Source organism: Epinephelus lanceolatus, chromosome 18 (genome assembly GCF_041903045.1).
Source record: "Epinephelus lanceolatus isolate andai-2023 chromosome 18, ASM4190304v1, whole genome shotgun sequence".
Classification (NCBI taxonomy): Eukaryota; Metazoa; Chordata; class Actinopteri; order Perciformes; family Serranidae; genus Epinephelus; species Epinephelus lanceolatus.
In genome coordinates, this window is record NC_135751.1 from 26088695 (window position 1) to 26110664 (window position 21970).

Here is a 21970-nt window from a genome sequence, read left to right on the forward strand (position 1 = left end):
AGACTCTCTTTTAGACCCCTGTTCCTTTTTGGATTGCTTTGCAGAGTAGGCAGCTTCTGACACTGCTGGATTAGCAACTTTTTCTGCAGGAATATCTGCCATCGAATCAGGCTTTCACCGAAGGGTTGTGTATGTGCTTCTGCATTTGTAGAACAGCCAGTAAGACCAACCTCTCCCTGAAATGACCTGTGAATGGAAAAGTCTCATGTCTCCTACCTTGAAAACAGAGCCAAGCAGAAGTCTAGTTTTCTCTCAGTCCAAATTAAGTACAGTGTGCTCAGAGTTTATTATCAAGTTAAGTACATATTCTTAAATAGCTGGTCAAAGTCAAATTGTGCTTTGGATTAAAGAAATATAACTAAATAATGGAGTGATTTGCGCTTGTATTCCTACCTGCATTGTTTCCTTTGGTTTTCAAGCCCAGAGTTGCTGTCACTTACACCCTAGGGCAAGTCTGTCACATAATATTTATAGTTTCATTGTGCTCTATTAAGTATGAGGTTTTTTTTTGTCTGTATTTTAATGCGGGTATTGTACTACCCCAGAAACAACACACTCTAACATAGTCATCTTCATGCGTTTAATAGTATGAACTCGGTCTATATGCCCCCCATAGATCTACCTGGTGCCCCAAAGCTTGGCTAGGAAGAGAGTTTGGAACAAGAAGTACCCCATTTGCATTGAGCTGGCCAAGCAGGAGGACTTCATGTCCAAAGCCCAGGGTGAGAAGCCTGAAGCTGGCGAGGAGAAATTAACAGGGCTGGACGAGAAGCTGGAACGAATGGACAAATGTGAGAAAGTCGAGGTATCAGGATCAGCAGAGGAACCCAAAAGACCAACCTCTGGAGGCGGGGATCTGACAATCTACTTGTTTGGGAGGACGGGTCGGGAAAAGGAGGAGTGGTTCCGGAGATTTCTTCTCGCGTCACGAATGAAGTCAGAAGGGAGGGTTGGCAGTTTGCCTGGCATCTGCAAGAGTGGTGAGTCTGAAATGAGTAAGGTATCGCATACCAAGATGCAGCCATGTACAGTATATGGGTTTAACTATCTCTCACACCCTTTCCACACACATACAGTATTTGCACTGGCACACATCACTTCCTACAGTGACAATAGCCATTCTCTTGAGTATGTAACTGCACAGCCATCAGATCTGTGCATAAGCCCCAGCTTAGGGACTGCCAATCCCCTCAACTGAGCGAACAGATGAGTGTGAATGGGTCAGCAGGATTACATGCACAGAGAAGCAGCATATTATAGTATTGGTCTCCGCTGTGGGATATAAGCCTGCATGGATAAGGCCCAATTCAAAGGGAAACACTAGCACTGTGTGGGTCCAGTGATAAAGGCAGCGCAGGGTGAACAGGATTACTGGAAAGATGACTTTCAATATCAAGCCTGTTTTGTGGTTATACATAGCAATTATGATGAAAATGACTATTTCAGTGCTAATATGAGTCAGAGAGAGGATGCAGTGTGTCATCTGGTGTGAAGCATGCTGATTCAGGGTGTCGCAGTATGTGATAAAAAAACAGAAGCTCACTATCCAAGGCCTTGAACATGCATTATGTATGTGAAATATGACGCATTGATTTGAATCACTGAAAATGTTGCAGAGGCATAATTGTATCACATTAACCTCCCCTTACTCATCACATCCTGCATTCCCCTCCCCTCCCCTCCACTTTCAGCCTGCTTGCCCTCCCACAGCCGCAGTAGCAGCACCCAGTCTGGTGGAGGCCTGGAGGCCGACAGCAGGAGCAGCAGCCGGGGAAGCCTGGAGGAGCTGTCTCAGACTCGCCACAGAGAGACCCCCTCTGCTCTGTCCTGTGGCTCTGCTGGAGGGATGAAACAGAAGATGCTGTTGGACTATAATGTCTACATGGCCAAATATGTCAACCCCCAGGTACCACAGAGAAGCCCAACTGCCACTGACAGCCCTGGGCCCAGCCCTGAGAGCAGCCCCAAAACTACCAAAAAGGTAGGATACATGAAAGGCTGAAAAGAAATAGACAACCTGCCTTTTTTTTTTAGGTGGCTAAAATACATTTGCTGCTGCTCGTGTCCACAGCAGTACATTGCTTAGCCTCTGTGGCAGTACTCCTGTCTGCTTCTCCGAACTGGGGATGTGCCAACCGTCATCTAGTGTAGGTAACACACTGACTATGGATAAGTATCTCATACAACCCCACTTTAAAAAATTCCCATGTCCCTTTAAAAGGTACCCCGTGAAGTTTTTGACCTCTAGTAACGCTATGGAGCAATGTTTTTCTAGGTGGGCCCCGTTTTGTTTGTGTGGATTTGATGGTGCAAGAGAAACTTGGCAGTGTATCAAGGAAGGAGAAGAATTTTACATCTTGTTTTAACATGTAATCTGTATCTCGATACATTATCTGGATAATGTCATCCGCTCTTTGTTATCTCCATTCTGCCTGCATTGTGACAGGATTGGATTGTCAGCAAACATGGCAGGTATCAGGTCAAGTAAAGCAATGCAATGCAAAGGCGTCATTCATCCATTGCACAGGAAGACATTTGTATACCCAGGGTTGGAAATTAACTTTTTGGGGGGCCTGCCACTGAGGTTGGTGCATTCCTAAATCTACCAGTCACTCAGTAGACTACCTTTTGTTCATTTACAAAAAAAAACTCAACAGAGTACCTTAAATGTTGTGGCCCGAGGCTCAAGCTCAAGGCGTCATCTGGCCTCCAAATTCCCCAAATCCCATTGAGCATCCTTTGGACATACCAGTACCCCAAAGGTCCTGTGTCCATGTCTTGACAGGTCAGCACCAAATCTAATCCTTGATGGGGCCTCTGTGGTGTGTGGCACCAGGACGTTGGTGGTGGATCCTTTAAGTCACAGGTCGCAAGATAGGGTATCACAAATGCTTGATTGGATTGGGATCTGGGGATATGGGAGGCCAGGTTGATGCCTTGAGCTCTTCGTCACATTCCTCCTGAGCGTATTTTGAGGTGTGGCAGGGCACATTGTCCTACTGGAAGGGCCCCTGCCATTGGGGGGGTATACATTGTGTGTAGCTGTGTTTAGGTGGCTAGTGCTTTCAAGAGGCATCCATATGAATTCCAGGATCAGATGTTTCCCAGCAGGCACAAGGAACAAGCTTGTGCCACATGACCCACCAAAAGACTAATCGGGCCAAGGAAGTAGATGGAGCCTGGATCGAAGCCAGGCTTGATATAGACTGTATTTGATTAGCTTGATTTTATGTTGAGGGGATGAAGCTACAATACGCACTTGTACTTGTGTCCTTCAGATACGCAGGAGTTCAGAGGAGACAGTGGAGCCTGAGGCCTGGGTCAACGCTTTTGTGGGAAGGATATTCTGGGACTTCCTGGGAGAGAAGTACTGGGCCAATGTTGTCTCCAAAAAGATCCAGATGAAGCTCAGTAAGATCAGGGTGGGTGCTAGCTTGCACAAAGATATATCAACAGTAAAACAAATCAGAAAGTGTATTCCAGTGGTCCAATGTGATCAGTTCAAGAGATGATTTTGTGCTTTTTGTCTTTGTGTTGAAACCCAAATGTTTTTTCTTCTGTGTTTCAGCTGCCGTATGTCATGAACGAGCTGACTTTAACAGAGCTAGACATGGGCTTTTCCATTCCTAAGATCCTCCATGCCTCCAAACCCTCTGTGGACCATCAAGGTAGGAGGGGAAGCTACACTAGGTGTGTCATGTTTTCCACACAGTGTTGGTCTGCTCCAAAGTAGATTTTTATATTCTTTTGCCATCAATCGTCTTCCCCTTCCTCTGCCATCCTCCATCCTTCATCATAACCCAGGCTGTTTATCAGTTCTCCCTCTTGCCTTTCTGACAACATACTGAGATATGCTCTCACTTTTCTTTCCCCTCAATCTATCCATCGCCTTTATCTCCCTCTCCTACCGTTCCTCCATATTCCCTAAGTTTTGCTCTTCTTCTCTCTGGATTAAGACATTTCCTCCTCTCTCCAACTCTCTCTGCTTCTCTTTTTTGGAGTCAAGCCCCTCTGCTTGTCTCGCTCTATTAAGCCACAGCAATTAAACTTCACGTCTCGGGTCCCCCTTATCCATTACTGAGGCACTGACTCACCTTGCCTCCCACCTGCCTTGAGCCTCAGCGAAGGGATTGGTTGGACACACAGAGACACTACAGAGATGTGAGGCGTATTAATTCCTACAGAGGTGGCCGGTTTGGGGAGAAAGAAAAGCTTAAGAAGAGAAAAAATGGGAACAGGTTGTGAAAGCAATCATAGGTGGTGCTTTTAAGCAGACAGCAGAGCAAAAGAGGAGGTTTTTAAAATGAAGCTTGGTATTTCTTCCTTAAATTCATATGGATTTAATGCCATATTTGTATTTTTCTGTCCTAATTTTTTAAATATTAAGGGTTTGTCCACGGACGATTTAGTCTAATTTAATCTTGCCTCTAAAAATATAAAAACAATAACATGGTAATATCTGTTGCTGTTTGGTTGAAGCAGCCAGTCATGAGTCATTCTGCTGTCAGCCACATTTCCACGGCTGAGTCTGCAGTGCTCATTAATGTGTTCTGTCTGAACCTATACACCCACAGAAATATACTCACAAAGCATAATCAGTTGATCCCAGCACATAATTAGTCCCCAGGGGACCCTGCATCTCTGGAAGTGCTGCGCTGTAAACCCGCATGATCAACAGGATGCAGTAACATTCCTAATTTCGCATCTTGTTGATATTTCTTTTCTCCTGTGATGATGATAAAAGGGAGAGAGAGTGGGTGAGTGCTTCCTGACTCTGTAATGTTGGGATGATATGATTTGATTTACAATGTTTTTACTGCGCTCCAACACCTACTGGATGCACACAAGCAGGCATTGAGCTCAGCATTACTGTTTAAATAAATAATATATTTATTCAATACATAGACATTAAGACTTGTTGATAAGATTGGATATAAAACAGGGCTGGATGACATGGTTTTGTGAGAATGTAATCCTCATTGTAAAGAAAACCAAACCAAAAAAAACAGAACCAAAAAGCTGAGGAGCAGCAATATATAGCCAGAGGGTGGCGTCAGAATAAAGGCGTTTATAACTTACATTAGAGGGGTTTATCATATTGTGAGCATGAAAATGTTAAGAAGTGTGTATGTGACAGTATTAGCCTACATATTTCAGTGGTCCTCAAACCGTGTACCACCTCAGAAAATATTAGGCTCTCCAAGTTCAGCCATTATGGCTGATGTTAAAATACAGTAGGCCTACCCTAAACTCGTCCACAAATGCCACATATTTCCAAGTTCTGTTTTATCCTCGTCTCCACCATGAGACAAAAAAGTCATGTTTTATACTTGGGCAAATTTGTACCTAACCCTAAGTAATTGATTTCCCTTTTTGTGTGTTATTTTTTCTCCAATTTTGCTGAAACTTGGTCTTAAATTTCATTCTGAATGACATTTAAAAAAAAATATTTAAAAGTCTTAAATCAGACTTGGCTTAAAGGATAACCAGGATGCACCATGCCTCACCACAAACAATGCACAGAAGTTGTCCGAGGAACATGACAAAGAGTGCAAGGCATCAACCTGGCATCCAAATTCCCCAGACCCCAATCTCATCGAGCATCCGTGGGGCGTGCCAGTACCCCGCCTCACAAGTGTCAGGTCTCAAAGGATCCACCGCCAACGCCCCGGTGCCAGACTCCAAAGCACACCCCCAGAGGTCCCGTGTCCATGCCTTGACATGTCAGAGCCAAGTCCGATCCACAAAGGCCCCACTGTGGATCGGGGATACCTCTGGGGTACGAGCACGTCCCACGAATATTCCTCAATACTCTCAGATTGGGATCTGGGGAATTTGGAGGCCAGGTCGGTGCGTTGAGCTCTCTGTCACGTTCTTCACGCCACTCCTGACCAATTTTTGCAGTGAGGCATAGCGCATTGCTCTGCTTGGGGAGCCACTGCCATCAAAGTGCATTGTTGCCATTGGGGGAGTGTACTAGGTCCACAGTGGTGTTTGGGTGGGTGCTGCGTGTCAAGTGGTATCCACATGAATGCCAGGAGCTAAAAGTTTCCCAGTAGAACACTGCACTGTAACAACATGATCAACGTTATTCACTTCACCTGTCAGTGGTTTTAATGTTTTGGCTGATCGGTGTAATACAGAAGCATGAATCTATTTTCCACCATGCACACACACTTATTTTATAATATGAATGTCAGCTGGTGACAATGGTTAATCAATTGATATAGATTTGTTACAATCAGTGCTGAATCAGTTGATATTTTGCACCTCCTAATCCTTTATTGATTGTTTTTGCCGTTATCCTGCTGCCATGCTTTCATGTGTAACGCTATACAATATAAACATAATCACGTTAGCTAATAGCATCCACTTAGCAAACACTTTTAATGGACCCACAGTGACGCTGTTTAATTGCCCCATGTGCTTCCATTACAGCTCACTCCGTGGCTGTCGGCCGCTGCTGGCTATCAAAAATTGTTGTTCACATCAATCTCTTTGATCAATTTACACGGGGAAATAGGGTCCAGGTTGACGATTGCAGAAGTTATCCTTTAAGCTCTAGGACGCCTGCATGTGATAGACCCGGAAGTTGTAATTCCACAGTTTGGCCACTGTGTCACAATGGCTTCAAAGCCCGGCACTGTTCTTGTGGGCTTCTGTTGACCAAAGTCAGGAGGTTTCATCCTCTCGGGATCATGAATGTTTTACGGCAATTCATCTAGTAGTTGTTGAGATATTTCAGTGTGGTTGTAATAATATAAAGCTCATATATATTATTACAATAACTTGGATTCAAGGCATTATCTCGCACATTATCTCGCACACGGTTACATTAGTGGTGCAGATACAGTATGTTGACTCCTCCAGAATTCATTAGGAACTCCAGGCTGTCTCACTCCATACAGAGACACCGTCCAACGTGTTCTGACTTAATACTGTCATTTAGCTTCTCTTTGACACTGCTGCCACACACAAACAAATCAATGAGCATCTGAGTGGAAAATGAAGAGGAGGAAGGAGCGAGGCAGAGGATTACTAAACAACACTTATCAGTTATAGACGTTAGGATTCGTTGAGCAAACAGCGGGGGGATCGAAATCTGAATCGCTCTCCCGTTGCCCCCTGAGAAGTGTAATGTGTAAACGGGAAGTAACCCTGATAAGCCAATAAGGAGGCTGACCTTTCTTAGTGTTTGCTAGAGGATGGGACTTCCTCCTGGCAGCTCTGCAGGGGATCTCACAGCAATTACACACCAGGCAGGAGGTTCATGTTTACCCACAGAAATAGCATTCAGAGCTGGTCATTTTTGATGCTGCTGGTAGAGCTCTGATCAGGCCCAAAACATCAAGTTCTATCCAAGCCTGACCCACGGCAGTTTTGGACCCAACCAAGATTTCTGATGTAAAAATAAACATTACATTAAGCAGAGCAGGCTGCACCCCTCTGTACGTCTTGCGCATACGGTGATCACCGCTCTTCGCTGCATGTTACGCACATCTCTCCCACTGCTGGAGAGGCAGAGGCAAACACTGCCAACTGCTCTGTCACATTCCCACTCTCAGTCGTAGTCCCCATCTCTTTCTCTCTCTTTCCGTATTGATTCAGTCCATTTAAACTCCTCACACTAAAGAAAAAACACTGCTAAACTGGTGTGAACCCAACCAGATTCAAGCGCAGGGGAATAATGAGAAACTACAGCTTGACTCGGCCCCAACTCAGTGGGCTGGGTTGGATCCATTTGGGCTCGGGCAGAGAATCACAGCTCTTAATGCTGGGGATGTAAAGTAGCATGATTTGATAGTATTCAAACAAAATATGTCTGTGTGGTTTCCCTTTCTATCTCTACAGGTCTGTGGTTTGACCTGGAGGTCTCCTACACGGGCTCCTTCCTCATGACCCTAGAGACCAAGATGAACCTGGCCCGTCTGGGGAAGGAGGGCGAGGGGCTCGGGGAGCACGGAAAAGAATGGTGAGGCTTTCAATTCCATTTAGCAATTTCCTCTTTTAAAGTTCGTAACAAAAGCGAGTCTGGTTTTAAAATGTATTACAGATTTCTGAGAGTGATTTTATGTGTTTGTTTTTGTCATTGTCTCATAATTCTCAGTGGCTAGGCCCAAAATAGGGTGTTTATAGGATTAGCTTCCTTGCTAAACCAACAGCTCAGAGCTGGATGATAATTGCATTTAGAACCATATTAGATGTCACGTCTGTCTTTTCACTATTTCCTGCCATTTTTCTGTCGGCTTTTCCTCCCTTCTCTTGATATATGAATCCTCTGGACGCTTACCACTGTGGATTTGTCGAATGGCTGGTGAGTTTGAAGATAGATACGCATAGATGCCTGTCACTGAAACAGCACATTATGTTGTGGATTATACTTTCTTTTCTTGGATGAATTATCAGAGACTAGTGCAGTGCCCATTCAAAAGGTGCCCTTTAGTGACGGGCCAATTGCTTGACCTCAAGTATTGCCGCTTTTCGAGAACTGCTCATCCGAACAACTTCACACCAGACACTTCGCTTCCTTGGAACCTCAGGGTTCCCAGGATCATGGACAAGTTAAGAAATTTCCAGAAAAAAAACATTTCCAGGCCTGGAAATGGTTTGGAATTAACAGAATATTTTGGAAATTTTTGAATATACATTGTTTTTGGCTGTTGTTTAAAATATGTTCATGAATATCCCAACACATGTCAAATGTCACGTGAAATACATTCCTTTAATTACTAATTTGGAATCTAGTTCTGCACTGCATTACCACTGAAATGTTACAAGTATCACATGATACACATAGACCAGACAAGCATCCTGTCATTTCGGAGGCCACGCCCCATTTTAAGGAAAAAAATCACAATGTGAAAACGCTGTTGTGCAATTCAGTGGTTCCCAACTGGTGGGTTGTGGTCCAAAAGTGGGTCACAGATCCAATCTGAATGGACCACAAGTAGCTCATGAGCGTGTCAACTTCATAAAAAACACACTTTATATTCATGTACAGTGAATTTCCAGCACAGAGCTTTTATTTGAAGTGCTGTTTCCTGCTGTAGAGTGAGTGACTAATGGACAGCTACTTAACAGAGACAGCAAACTAGCTCGACAACATGGCCAAACGCAAGTATGACGCTATATATATGAAACTGTGTGGACCTTGGAACTAATGACTAAGGAGAAATCTGGACCCCGTGGCTGGAGCAGTTGGGAACCACTGGTGTAGTGGGTAAACCGAGGCTTTTACACTGAGATCGGAGGCATTTAAAATCCTGACTGTTTACTGTCAGTGCAGTGAATCGCTAAATAATGCAGGTGACAGTTGGTGACTGATGGATAGCTAACCTGTGGGGGAGCCTGCTGCAGTAAAGTCATACTGTATAGCAACATCAGACTGTTGCCTCTAAAGAAATCTCAGCCTATTGATCAAACAGTAGAGACAGCACTTAGCCCAATGATACCTGGTGATCCAGTCAAATATACATATCTGATTGAATCACCAGCAAAGACTGTATAAAATAATGAATGTAGCGACTGTGATGTCACCCATTGGTTTGTGGACTCCTGTTTTATTCCTTTTGAACGATTTGTTCGCGAACGACACAACACTACTGTCTTTGTACCAGGCTTTAAACATGTTTAATGGTGCTGTAACGTTGGGCATTTTAACATGGGGGTCTATGTTAATTGACTCGCTTCTGTTAAAGAACAGCAGGTTTTGGCACTTACACGTTGGCTCCATTTTTCAGCCCCGGAGGTTGCCGCTTGACCACCAGCTATCATGATCCACACATCCTTACATGTACAGATGTGTGTCGAGTCATTGATCCACTTGTATGGTGGAAGACTGAAAGGACATGACAGCGATCAATCCTCATTTATTGAGGTATCGTGGATGCTCAGATTCAGGCAAGGTCACATGTGGTTATTTTGCCAGATAACCATATGTCTGGTCCATTGGCTTACGCATAGGCGTCGGAAATGTGTCGGAACCTTGGATTCTGAGCAATTCACCTACCGTGATGTAGTTGCCTGCACCCTCGAGCAATGCCTGTGTGTAAGCGTCACTTCAGTGTGAAAGCTCACATGAACATTTTATGACCTCAGTGAAGTCAGCGCTCAGCTATTTCTCAAAACAAAAGCGCTCATTCAGAAAGTTGTTATCACTGATGCTTGTATTGTTTGAGTTTGCCACGAGGTAACATCGGTCTCTCTTTATCCATTTGTTCTTGAATGTGCTGTAACAAGCAAAGCAGAGTGAGCTGTACCTAACATTGCGGGCAGTGGTGTAACAGGCATTATGTGTCCCTTCTCAATACACTACACAGTGTGTACATAACGCACTACTTATAAATATCTCCCATGGATTTAAAAAGCTTGCACTCAACACTGCACTTCTGTGGGTTCACAGCAATACACCCACCAAGTGTGAAGTCGATCAGATGATCAGTTGTCGAAAAGATCATACAGACAGACAGACTGGATTAAATCAGTGGGGATGCATTTAATGAGAATAACTTTTAATTGTTTATGGTTCTGTGGAAAGCCATTACAGCCTGACTTTGCAACAGTGAGTGTTTATGTGTGTGTGTGACAGGCACAGGCCACGGACATACTGTCTGGCAGACAGTGATGAAGAGTCGTCTAGTGCCGGCTCGTCGGATGAGGAGGACCCCCCAGAACTGCTTAGTGACAAAGCCATTCTTCCTGGAGCTGAGGGGTGAGCGAATGTCTCATTACAACAACATCGTGACGCATCTGAATTGAAAATGGGCAGACACAGATCCACACTGATGTGTTGAAGCAGACTGTTCTGCCCTTTCAGTCCACCCACCCACCTACCCACCCACTCTGTCCCACACGTTTGAAAGCTTGCTGTTGATTTAATGTAGCGCCCGGTCACTCCCTTCCATCGTGGGTGCTGAGTAGCAAGAGATGCTGGTATGAATAAATAATGAACCTGACTCACTCCTTGCCTCCCCTCCTCCTCTGTTTCTATCCTCTGCTCACGTAGCTACGTGGGAGGCCACAGGCCCAGCAAGATCATGCGCTTTGTGGACAAGATAGCCAAGTCGAAGTACTTCCAGAAAGCCACAGAGACGGAGTTCATTAAGAAAAAGATGGAGGAGGTGTCCAACACACCCCTGCTACTCACCGTGGAGGTGCAAGAGTGCCGTGGGACGCTGGCTGTGAACATTCCACCTCCCCCCACGGACAGGATATGGTACGTTCACTTCCAGGGAGGAGTGTGTTGAAGGCTGTAGGATACAGTCAGTGAGTGTGTGAGAATCCTGGTTAAAGAATATAGCTGAGCACCCTCTGCTGGGCAAATACAGACATGCATACAGTGACAGAAAATGTTTAATCACCAGTGAACTAAATATAAGAACATTTAAGAATTAAGGGCACCGCGGTGTGTGTTGTCATTAAAGATGTGGAATCCTTAAGTATTCACTGCATACTTTTTAAGCTTAATTATAATGACTATCTTAGAAATGATTATGATAATGATCAGCATCTACAGCAGTGGTTCCCAAGCTGAGTTGGAACCCTGGTAGTGGTACCAAGAAAAATCGCCAATGATTAGCATAATAGGGACAATTTAATGTTTTTTTTTTTTTTTTTAGATTTTTCCCCTTTTTGTCTTGTGAATACTGAATACTTTTACAACTTTAGGACTCTAAAAATGCTGGAATAAAACAATCCAAGATTCATGTACACACTGAGGCCGTGATCTATGATGAGGAGTTAGAAGTAGGGGTGACAAGATAAAAACGTCAGGAACCACATTTCCTCAGAAAAAGTGTGTTGTAAAGTTAGAAAATGTATTGGATTTAGCGGACTTAACTTGAAATGCAGCTTTCATGAAGCTTGTGTGAGTATATCCAATTCTTAAACATGAATGTTTCCTCTTGGCTGCCAGGTACGGTTTCCGGAGTCCGCCTCACCTGGAGCTGAAAGCGCGGCCCAAACTGGGCGAGAGAGAGGTCACTTTGGTTCATGTGACAGACTGGATTGAGAAGAAACTGGACCAGGAGTTTCAGGTATACACTGAGGAAAACCTGCCACAAATACAATTTACTTACATTGTCAATATAGTTTAATGGGTAATGTCATAACCCAGGGTGTCAATCAACTTTGTGGTTTAAAAAACCTCAGTTGCCTGACTGAGAGGCTGCAAGTTGACTCAAGATAAGACAATGTCCCCAACATGTTTAGGGTAAGATTTCAGGTCATAAAGAGGACTATGGGATGAATTTATGGCTGCCCACCTACAAGCACTTAAAAGCAGTGTCCCTTTGGCTTTCCCACCCCCTCATTTATATCCAAAGTAATGATACGCCTGCCTCTAGATAACTGCCCCTAGGCACACCTGCAAACTACTGTCCCTGTCAGGTCTACCACACATCTACATTTATCCCTGCCTGACTCCTCTGGGGGTTATTATTATGTACCACCCCCCTAAACCAACCCTCCGGTAAAATACAGTGCTGCAGCACTCACTGTTGTCATCTGTGAGTGAGTGTATACATCTGGCTTTCAACAAATGCTGAACTCAGGCCTCATTGGTTTCTAGACACAACAGTGTGGGGTTAGATTCAAAGGAGATGATGTATTCAGGTCTTTTTTTTCTTGTTAGCAGTTATAATCTCATGCCAGTCTTTTTTTTAGTCTAGATTTTTAGTTACAAAAGTGTATTAATTTGTAGTGTCTGCTCCATTCCCTTTACTAGACACACTTTGAATAATCGTATTTTAGTTCTGTTGTAGAAATTAAAGGTCCAGTGTGTAGGCTTTAGGGGGATATATTGGCAGAAATGGAATATAATATACTAAGTATGTTGTCTTTGGTGTATAAACATCTGAAAATAAGAAACTTTGTGTTGTCGTTACCTGAGCAAGAGCCCTTTATATCTACATAGGGAGCAGGTCCTCATCGACGGGGATCGCCATGTTGCATCAGCATGTTTATACAGTAGCTCAAAATGCACAAACCAAACACTGGCTCTTGATATCAGCCACTGCAGTGAAAAGCCCAGCTGCAACAAGAGCGTTGAAAAAACTACTTTATCCAGTGTTTTTACCAGTTTAAATCACCGTGTTTGCTTGGAGTGGAAGACACCTCTGCAGATAATATGGCTCCTGGTAAAAATCTCCTCAAAGTCTTGGTCTTGAGTTATCAGAGAAAAAAGGTGAGCACAGATTAGCAGGAGCTGGGCTAGTGGCTCGACATGCCAAACTGCATTTGAGACACACAGATTTCTAACGTGAAACTGCTTTATTCAGTGTTTTTACCGGTTTAAATCACCGGGTCTGTTTGTTTTGGAGAAGAGGAGACCTCTGTGGATGATTCGGCTCCTGGTAAAAACCTCCTGAACGTCTTGATCAGAAATAAGGTGAACACACATTCAGTTATCAGAGATGAAAGGTGAGCACAGATTAGCAGGTGCTGGGCTAGGAGCCCGTCTGTGACATGCCAAACAGCACCAGAGAAACACTAATTTGTTATGTGAAACTGCTTAATTCAAAGTTTTTACCAGTTTAAACCACAGAGTCTTTTTGTTTTAAAGAGGAAGAGACCTCTGTGGATAATTCAGCTCCTGGTAAAAACCTCCTGAACAATAAACACTGAAGCAATTCTAACCAGGAGAAGTTTCAGCTGGTTGCAATCTACAGTAATCCCCACTAGATCCCATAAATTTTACACCCTGTTCCTTTAAAATGACCTTATTTGTTTCTGTGCTTGCCCTTCCACAGAAAATATTCGTGATGCCAAACATGGATGATGTGTGGCTACCCATAATGCACTCTGCCATGGACACACGTTCAAATGCCAACTTGGTTACTGTGACAAATGAGGCCTTGAAGGACCCAGAACCTGAGGAGTCTGAGGTCTCTGACATGTGAAGACTGCTGTTCAAAGTGCATAGCAACGTACATTTTATCACCATGGCAATATGACAAGTCCCCGCCCCTCTCAGAGACCCCACAGGTGCAGCGACGGGCCGGGACCAACTCGCCCAATATTTTTACCCGTGTTCCAGTCCCAACCAGTCTGAGGCCACCCATGAAGTGCAATCACAAAACTGCAAGTGTTGGCGAGCTCGTGATCATCTGTGGCGATTTAATGACTCATAGATTGTCATCCAGTCTCACAGTTTTATTTGTGTGACAGTGACATTAAATATTATGATTCAATCTCTGATGAAATACAACACATGGGGCATGTCGAGACTGTTTTGACAAATGTGCGTGGATCGACAAACAGCCATCGGATTCAACCTGAAGAACCATAATACCTGTGATGTACAGCTGCACCAAACCTGATCGTTGTACAGTGTACATTTTTGTGCGACCTTTCTAATGGAGTGGTTTAATGTTGCTGTGACTCTACGAGAAGTCTGAGGCCACTGATGAAGCATGTGTGTGTCTGAGTGAGCAAACGTTTGAGGGAACTAAAATTTGGAGACGATTTTGCTGAAAGAGCCCCTGCGTCTATTGATACACATTTCACAGGGACATCAAACTCATTGATCACCCATCCACACCGCTGCCTGTGCCAGTCGCCTGGCACTTTTATGCAAACAGATCAACGGCACTGTGTCCAGCGAAGACACTAGGTCAGTTCAAATCCACTATGGACACACTATCATACCATACAACTTGTGTGCTTTTAACCGCGTGGTAGGGATTAGAGCTAAAACTGACTTTAGAGGGGTGATTTAAAACATATCTGCAAACACAGCAGCTGAACATTGCCTAGGTCTGATGAATGTATAAATAGAAATGCAGCTCCCTAGCTGTGCAAGGAATAGCTCATTCACTGACGACGTGCTTCTACGCAACATGCTTCAAGACTTCTTTTCGTGTTATATTCAGTTTTAAAAAAGTAATAACTTTTCATTTTTTATTGCCAAAGCAATCAGTCCTGTCTGAAGACTACTGTATGAGGTAAACAGTGACATATAAAGCAATCGGTTCATTATCTTGGGTTCCTCGTGAGGCCGAAGTTTGAACAGCAGGAGACTGAATCCCTTTTGTGAGTTGTTTTAATGTGGAGAGGGAAACATGCCCACTCTGTTTCCATACTGCATATTAGCCATATTATTTAATGTTGTCAGCTGACGTCCATCTAATGAATGCTCTTTTTTTTCAGTTGAATTATTTGTTGATTTGCTGTTTCTTTCTGTACTGTACACATTCAACAGGAACGACACCGTTAAAACTAGAACAGCAGCAACTTTGTAATCTGCCAAGACGCCCGGCTGCATTATTTTACACGTCTTAACATTTAAATATGTTTGTTGGCAAAAGTGTATGAGGCAGAAAGTGCCTTTAAAATAAACATTCCTCCATAGTGAGCCACCACATTTGTTGCATCAGTTTGAGGATAGCGAGAAAGTGTCTTTGTGCCATTAACTGTGTGTGTGTCTCTCTCTCTCTCTCGACACGCCCTTTGTTTTTCACGAGTTTCGGTGTTGTTCATTTGCACAGTGATGAAAATGTCAAACATTGCTGTTGTGTTCAGTGATGTCACAGAATGTTATGGTTCTGATCGTTGTGGATCAATAAAACCTTTTGCTTTGAGAGAGTTTGTGCGCCTTTGTGGTTGTAACATATGAGAATGAGAGGATTCATCTGTGTGCATCAGATCACATCACTTTTCTATATTGTTTATGTTTGGGACTGCGATCTGTCAATTATTTTCCCGACTAATCAATCATTTCAGCAATAACAGGTGCAAAAAAAAAATTCAAATTTCCCCTTTTATTTATTAAATTTGTATCCTTTATTACTATTGTACTTCATCCTCCTTTCATTTCTTCATTTATACACAAAGTAAAAATGTCAAAATATGGTAGTATAAGTGACAAGCATGAGTCAAGTAAACAAAATCAGTAAATTCTAACATTAACAAAGCTCATACCTGTCTGTTTTATTTTATCCTGGTAAAAATCCCAAACTGATTATCCATATAGTTGCAGAGTAATATTCTGGCAACAGACTTGTGGATAAATTGACAAATTTTCTGCTTCCCTTATGTTAAATATTGGCCAATAAATCAATATAGAATAGATTTTCATGCTGTTAAATACATGTACTTATAAAAGAAACCCATTCTCTGACAGACTATATTGATTCTTTTAATATTCACATGTAGTTATACAGTGTCAGTCAACAGGGACTTACTCTCAACAGCACTGCACGCTTATTCAAAATGCTCCTCTTGTCTGTGCAGTTATTGCTCTGACATGCATTCAGATTCTGTGTCTTGCTTTAAAAGAGAGACTTGGGAAAATGGCCAAGAAACCCCAGTTATAACAAGACATGATATGATCTCGCACCTCTCTTGACCTGTGTGAGTGGCCAAGGAAAAGGCCGCTCAGGTTGCAAGTACAGTGCCTAAAAATCAAACCTACACAGCAAAATGAAATGAACAAAACAACACTGTGCTTGTTGACAAAGGCTTTATTCACACAGGACATTATACTCACTGTTTAACAATACATTTTCAAGTCTTCTGGGTCACGTATGTATGGAAAAACAAACATGTTAATTCACAAATCCCAGCGTCACCTTATAATTTACCGTAGCTTGTCCATTTCGTGAGCACCGCAGGCTGATTTCTGTAGAAGAAAACAACTTAGAATGAGCTCAGGTATTAAAACCATCCATTACAGACTGTATGTGGGTTATGTCAGTTTTAGATTGTCTTCAATATGAAATCAGAAGTCTAACGCATCACAATCATCATTCATAACCCTGACATGCCACTTTCTGCTCAGTCGAGATACTTACTGTGTTACTCCTGCAGGGATCCATCAACACCAAGACCAATGTCCTGCAAATACAAAATATCATGGTGAGCAGGATCATTAAACACAAATACACACACCAGAATGGTGCTTTAGGGTCAAGTCAGATTAAATATGTTGACTTCATTTGCACATCAGAAGTCTAACGCACTTAAATCATCATTCATGAACTAAAAAATATAAAATATCTTATTCTTTATAGAAAGAAATACTCACTTTGCCACCACCCTTCTGTCCACGTGTGTGTGCAATCACCTCAAACACACTGCACGGATCCATTTATTATCTGCCCTGTGTATGTGACAGCATATTGTTGGTAAAGGGAAAGTAATGAAATGCATTTGCCATTTTGAGGTTATAAAAAAATATATAAAAACTTACCTCCCATGTTTCCACGCAGATGCGGCCTAGTCCCACGGCTCCAGCACGCGCCATTATACTTTATCATATTAGGAGAAATATTGTTTCAATCTTACATCATGTATCATAATAATGACTAGAAAATATGCATGAAAATACATTTTTAAACATGTTAAATACAAATATTTCCAGTCTGACTGGTCGGACTGCTGCAAGCGTGCTCTGAAGAAGTGTGCTCCTGCATAAAATGTGCCCCGGATGTGTTTTATAGCACATCCGTGTCTGTAGGTCTTCTCTGATTGGCTCACACTGACTCTACATTCCCCCTCCTCCACTCCTGTGAATATCTATCCCAAAGTCCAACCCCCACGCTTTTCATTTCAGGAAGAAGCGGATCCAACGTTGTATCCACCGCTGCTGGCCCCAGCGCCTTTACCGTCCCAGCGTTGGTCTAAAACACTTTCGTAACATCTGGTTGTGAGCCAAAACACGTTTTCTATGTAGTCAACGGCCCTCCGGACCAGCTGTCTATCCCGGTTTGAGACCAGAAATTATGGACTGGACAGTGAGCAGTCGGGCCCTGCTGTGGTGCATTTTGGCGTTGCTTTGCTGCGCTGGTCTTCCACAAAAGGTAAGAGGGGCTAACTGGATAAGCTAGCTAAGTTGGGTGACATTAGCTCGGAGTTGCTCGCTAAACTTAACTTTTCTATCAACGTCAGGGTGATTTTTCTGTTTCTTTTACCCCACATATTAAAGCCCAAACTAAAATAGCTGTGAGTCAGTGGATATTTAATTCAGTCAGGGTGCTGCGTGGTGTCTTAACATGAGAGAGGTAAGCTAGCATTAACGTTAGCTCGCTGGCTAAAAGCACTATTGTTCAAGTAATGTGTGCACCAGATAGCTCGTAATTAACTTAATCAACACTGTATGATTAACACTGAACATGTACAATCCGTCAGCCCAGTGTCACAAAGCAAAGGAACAGTATGCATGGACATTATATCTCCATCTTCTCACTGGGAAAAGGTGAGCAGGTATAAAGATCTCTCTGTTAGGGGACTATGAGGATTTGCTGTTTGGGGTATGTGTTAGTATTTTGCTTTAAGTTAGGTTAATATTTTCATGTCATCAACCCCCCTAGTATCCATAACCTCATTGGCAAACTTAAGAATTCAAGAAAAAACATTATAGTATTATTATTGATGAAATTTAGGTCTTACACTAAGGTGAGAGTCTTTATGGAGTAAGTCAAATATGATATTGCAATGATGTTGTTGTGTTGACTATTGATCTGACCAACAAATATTTACACAATGAGATTTGTGATGAATAATGTAATGTGTACATAGTGATTAAAGGCACATAACAGCAGTTGAAAGTTCAGAAATTTACACCTCTATACTGTAACGCAGCCTTTAAAACCAGGAAACGCTTACGACATTCCAATTAAAAAAATCTAAGATAATATCTAGTCTCATATCATGATATAATTTCAATACATTGCCCAGATCTATGTTGATGTTGTTAATGCTTGTTGGGATGCTAATATTACTACTGCATGCACGTTATCTTTCCACAAGACTGAACACAAGTCCCTCGCTTGCAAATCAGCAACAGCCTTAAAACTCTTCTTCTTTTGAGTCCTGGACAGGCAGCAACGCAAGGTGATGGGCTGATGTCTTGGGGAAATTTTGGTCTTTGACTTTGGGCTTGCCAGTAGATGAATTCAGACTTGTGTTGTCCCGATACTGGAATTTCCAACTTTGATGCACCACATTGAAAATGATCAATATTCCATTTCATTTTCGATACAAGAGGGAAATTTTGACAATGAGGGCATATTTTTTTTTAATAAAAATATAAACATAACAAGGCTATAACATGAAAACAAAGACTTTTCGTATCTTAGTTAGTAGCAGAGAACAGCAGAATGAATATAGCAGACATTAACAATAAGAGAGAGCGAGAAAGTGCAGCAGAAAAGGAGTGTTGAAAGCCAATCAAATATTGAAAGTTGATATGTATTGATACATCCATATATTAACAGAAGAAACATTTCTATCAAACAGTAAAAGCAGAAGCATAAAGCAAGAAAACCCCTGTCTTTGCACTGAGGCAAAGTTGAAAGGATTCTTTATGATTGTATGAAAGCCTCCCTCTTTTAGTTTTAGTTGAATCTCTACAGCTGTCTGAATTTAGCAGGACAGAAACGGTGTGTGTGTGCTACATCTGCAGTTCCTCCCTAAAACACAGCATTGTTGTGCATGATGATTCTTTGTGGTTAGGTTGATTAAATCATGCACAACATGCAACAGGGCCGTACCTAGAAAAAAAACCCAGCACAAAGATCAATGCCTCTGCACACAGCAGAATGCAGTATGACGTGCTACACAAATGTTATGAATGAAAGGCACCAAAAACGTAACAAGGGAAGGCTGGAGCAAAATATAAATCTAGTTGTGAGGAGTTGTTATCCAGTGTGAATTTTACCAAAGGGACAGATAATGAGTTCTATAGTATTAGAGGCTCGCACAAATGGGGGTTGGATAACTTGCTGAAACTGAGCCAGATACCTAGAAAGTCTCCAGGCAGTGACATTAGCTACAAAGCTAGTAAACCACTTCAGCTAAGAAGGAGATTAAAGTAGCCTTATAATCCCCCTATCATGTCTCAGGTTCCTTGCAGCCTGGTAGGCAGTCTGCTCATAGTAAGGGTGACAAATGATCAAGGCTATAGATAGTGATGCTTGTGTGTGTGTTTGTGTGTGTGTGAGTGAGTGAGTGTGTGTGTGAGACAGAGAGAGAAATCACACAGATCTTCCGCATCACGGAGCCAATAGAGTTGTTATATCAGTGACGTCCGGCGGCCAAGCAGCTAATGTCCGGTTTAGCCTTCTGCCATGCTGAATGGGGATAAAATGATTTAATCGTGTGGCTCTTCCAGACTTTTAGAGTGTTGTTTGGCTGAATGGAAAGAGTCATTTTTGCTGGGGTTTTGACACTTAAAAATTGTATCCAGTGATTTACAGACGTCTCTGTCACAATTAAATTCTACTGGAAAAAGTCTTTGGTCCACACGGCATCACGTGATTGACCTGAAAGTCTTAACTCCATGTTTGGCCACTATGTAAAATCGACCTCAGATCCCAGTGCTGTTCAGTGGGCTAGAGATAGAGACACACACATATGAAAGAGCTACAGAGAAAACACTCATCTCTTTTGTTACTGTCTCTCCCTCACAATTCAGCTATTTTAAGGCCAGCTGATGTTTCTTTAGAAGGAGGATGTGTCAGTGAGTGAAATGTTTTTAGATGCTTTTTCACACATTACGCTCATGCCTCACTTCACACATGTGCCAGCCCTTTATAACAACAATATTCGTTGTAAGACTTAAAACTAACTTCAGACAACAATATACCCCTCAGCTGCAGTTTGTTTCATTGCTTTGTCACTATGACCATACTTAATTTGTTTAGTTTGTCTATTTGTAGACTTGATTCAAATTGCACGAAGTCAGGCATTCGCTAGAAAAATCTAGCAATCTTACACTATCTTATCACAACAGTAGATTGGCTGTGCTCTGACTGAGTGTGCCGGAACGGGGGCCAACACGTGACATCCTCCCCACTGAAGCAACACCACGCAGAGAGCAGCTGATAGACTGTGTTGACAAGAAAGGTGCCACAAAGTGATCTCCGCTTTACTCTAAAATGTGAAACACATCCAATTTTGAACAATCGTCTCGTCACCCTGTCTTACTCACTGGTGTCTGAAACTGAGGGAAATCAAACATCCCCAAGCCTGTGTACTTTTTGTACAGCCCTGAAGGGAAACCCCTAATGATTACTTTAGTGTGGGACTGAAAGGCTGGCGGATCATCAGGCTGTTCTTAAAGCTGCGTTTCTCATATTCAGCCATGTACACCAAGGTATTTCATAATTGATTTTCAGGATGTATTTTTGATGACTTGAAGCTGTTGCTGCACCACACCTCCCGTACCAAGTAACCAGACGTGTGATAAGAGATTCTTGGTTCCTGTGTTGGTTTTTGTCTGCAAGCTGCAAACACTGCTAACTGTTGCAGACATGTTATTGGTAGGAGAGTGTTCCACTTTTCAACAGAAAAACAGTGACATTTCATTTAGCCCCAGTTAATTCACTAGAGAGCTCGAACTAGTAGATATCTTTTTGTAATAGTCTCACTTTTAGAAACTCTGTAGTGAGTCCTTTTAGGGCCCATATGATGACTGTTTTACTGTCATTAAAACGTCTGGTACTAATTACTAAGTGTCTCCTTTTGAAACATTTTCACATAAACCTCCTACTTAAGTGATCCTGCAAAAGCCACCGCTTAACAGCATGTCTCGCACTTGTGTTATTTTTAGTCAGACACATCATCATTTTTTCTTGCTACTGCTAATTTCAAAAGTGATTATTTGGCAACCATATCCATATCTTAAATACTGGTATTCTATATTTGCTTCTCTCCCCTGCTTGCATCTCGAAATGATCACAAAACAGCCTGAAAGGTCAGACGATAAATGAAAATTTTTGTGTCCGCTTCACACAACGAGTAAGACAGTTGAACAGTGCATGCGTGTCTCTGATGACACTACCAGTTCATCTAGCTGTATGCCATTCAGCCACACACTTGCAGCAGAAAGCAGCTGCCCATAGTCTGCTTCTGAGTTGTTAGTACACTGTCATATGATGTTGATACAACCAACTGTAACACTCCAAATGCCTGTTTCTGTCAGGATGCAGGGCAGCCATGGTAGAGTGACAGTGGGTGGTATGCATTTGTT

The 21970-nt window shown here is 42.6% G+C and overlaps 2 protein-coding genes and 1 long non-coding RNA gene across 7 annotated transcripts in view; 2 read left to right on the plus strand and 1 right to left on the minus strand.

The window, feature by feature from the left end:
- Positions 1 to 15575, plus strand: part of tex2 (testis expressed 2) — a 45900-nt gene extending 30325 nt beyond the window's left edge. For 4 of the 5 annotated variants that reach the window (XM_033644755.2, XM_033644754.2, XM_033644753.2 and 1 more), the window contains 9 exons: positions 617 to 980; positions 1692 to 1981; positions 3279 to 3422; positions 3569 to 3668; positions 7852 to 7972; positions 10589 to 10711; positions 11006 to 11215; positions 11915 to 12035; positions 13749 to 15575. In XM_033644755.2, the coding sequence (XP_033500646.2) occupies positions 617 to 980; positions 1692 to 1981; positions 3279 to 3422; positions 3569 to 3668; positions 7852 to 7972; positions 10589 to 10711; positions 11006 to 11215; positions 11915 to 12035; positions 13749 to 13898 (1623 nt within the window). In that variant the 3' untranslated portion in view covers positions 13899 to 15575. The remainder of the gene's footprint in view (positions 1 to 616; positions 981 to 1691; positions 1982 to 3278; positions 3423 to 3568; positions 3669 to 7851; positions 7973 to 10588; positions 10712 to 11005; positions 11216 to 11914; positions 12036 to 13748) is intronic. The other variant, XM_033644758.2, reaches the window with a different exon arrangement.
- Positions 15576 to 16442: 867 nt separating this feature from the next.
- On the minus strand, positions 16443 to 17411 carry LOC117268381 (uncharacterized). Its single transcript, XR_004502642.2, has 4 exons — positions 17189 to 17411; positions 17024 to 17098; positions 16791 to 16833; positions 16443 to 16618 (listed from the first exon to the last, which is right to left on the minus strand). It is a non-coding gene; the product is annotated as an uncharacterized LOC117268381 (long non-coding RNA).
- A 124-nt stretch (positions 17412 to 17535) lies between these two features.
- Positions 17536 to 21970, plus strand: part of ern1 (endoplasmic reticulum to nucleus signaling 1) — a 28177-nt gene continuing 23742 nt past the window's right edge. Inside the window, exon 1 of the mRNA XM_033645649.2 lies at positions 17536 to 17798. Within this exon, the coding sequence (XP_033501540.1) occupies positions 17721 to 17798 (78 nt within the window). The 5' untranslated portion in view covers positions 17536 to 17720. The remainder of the gene's footprint in view (positions 17799 to 21970) is intronic.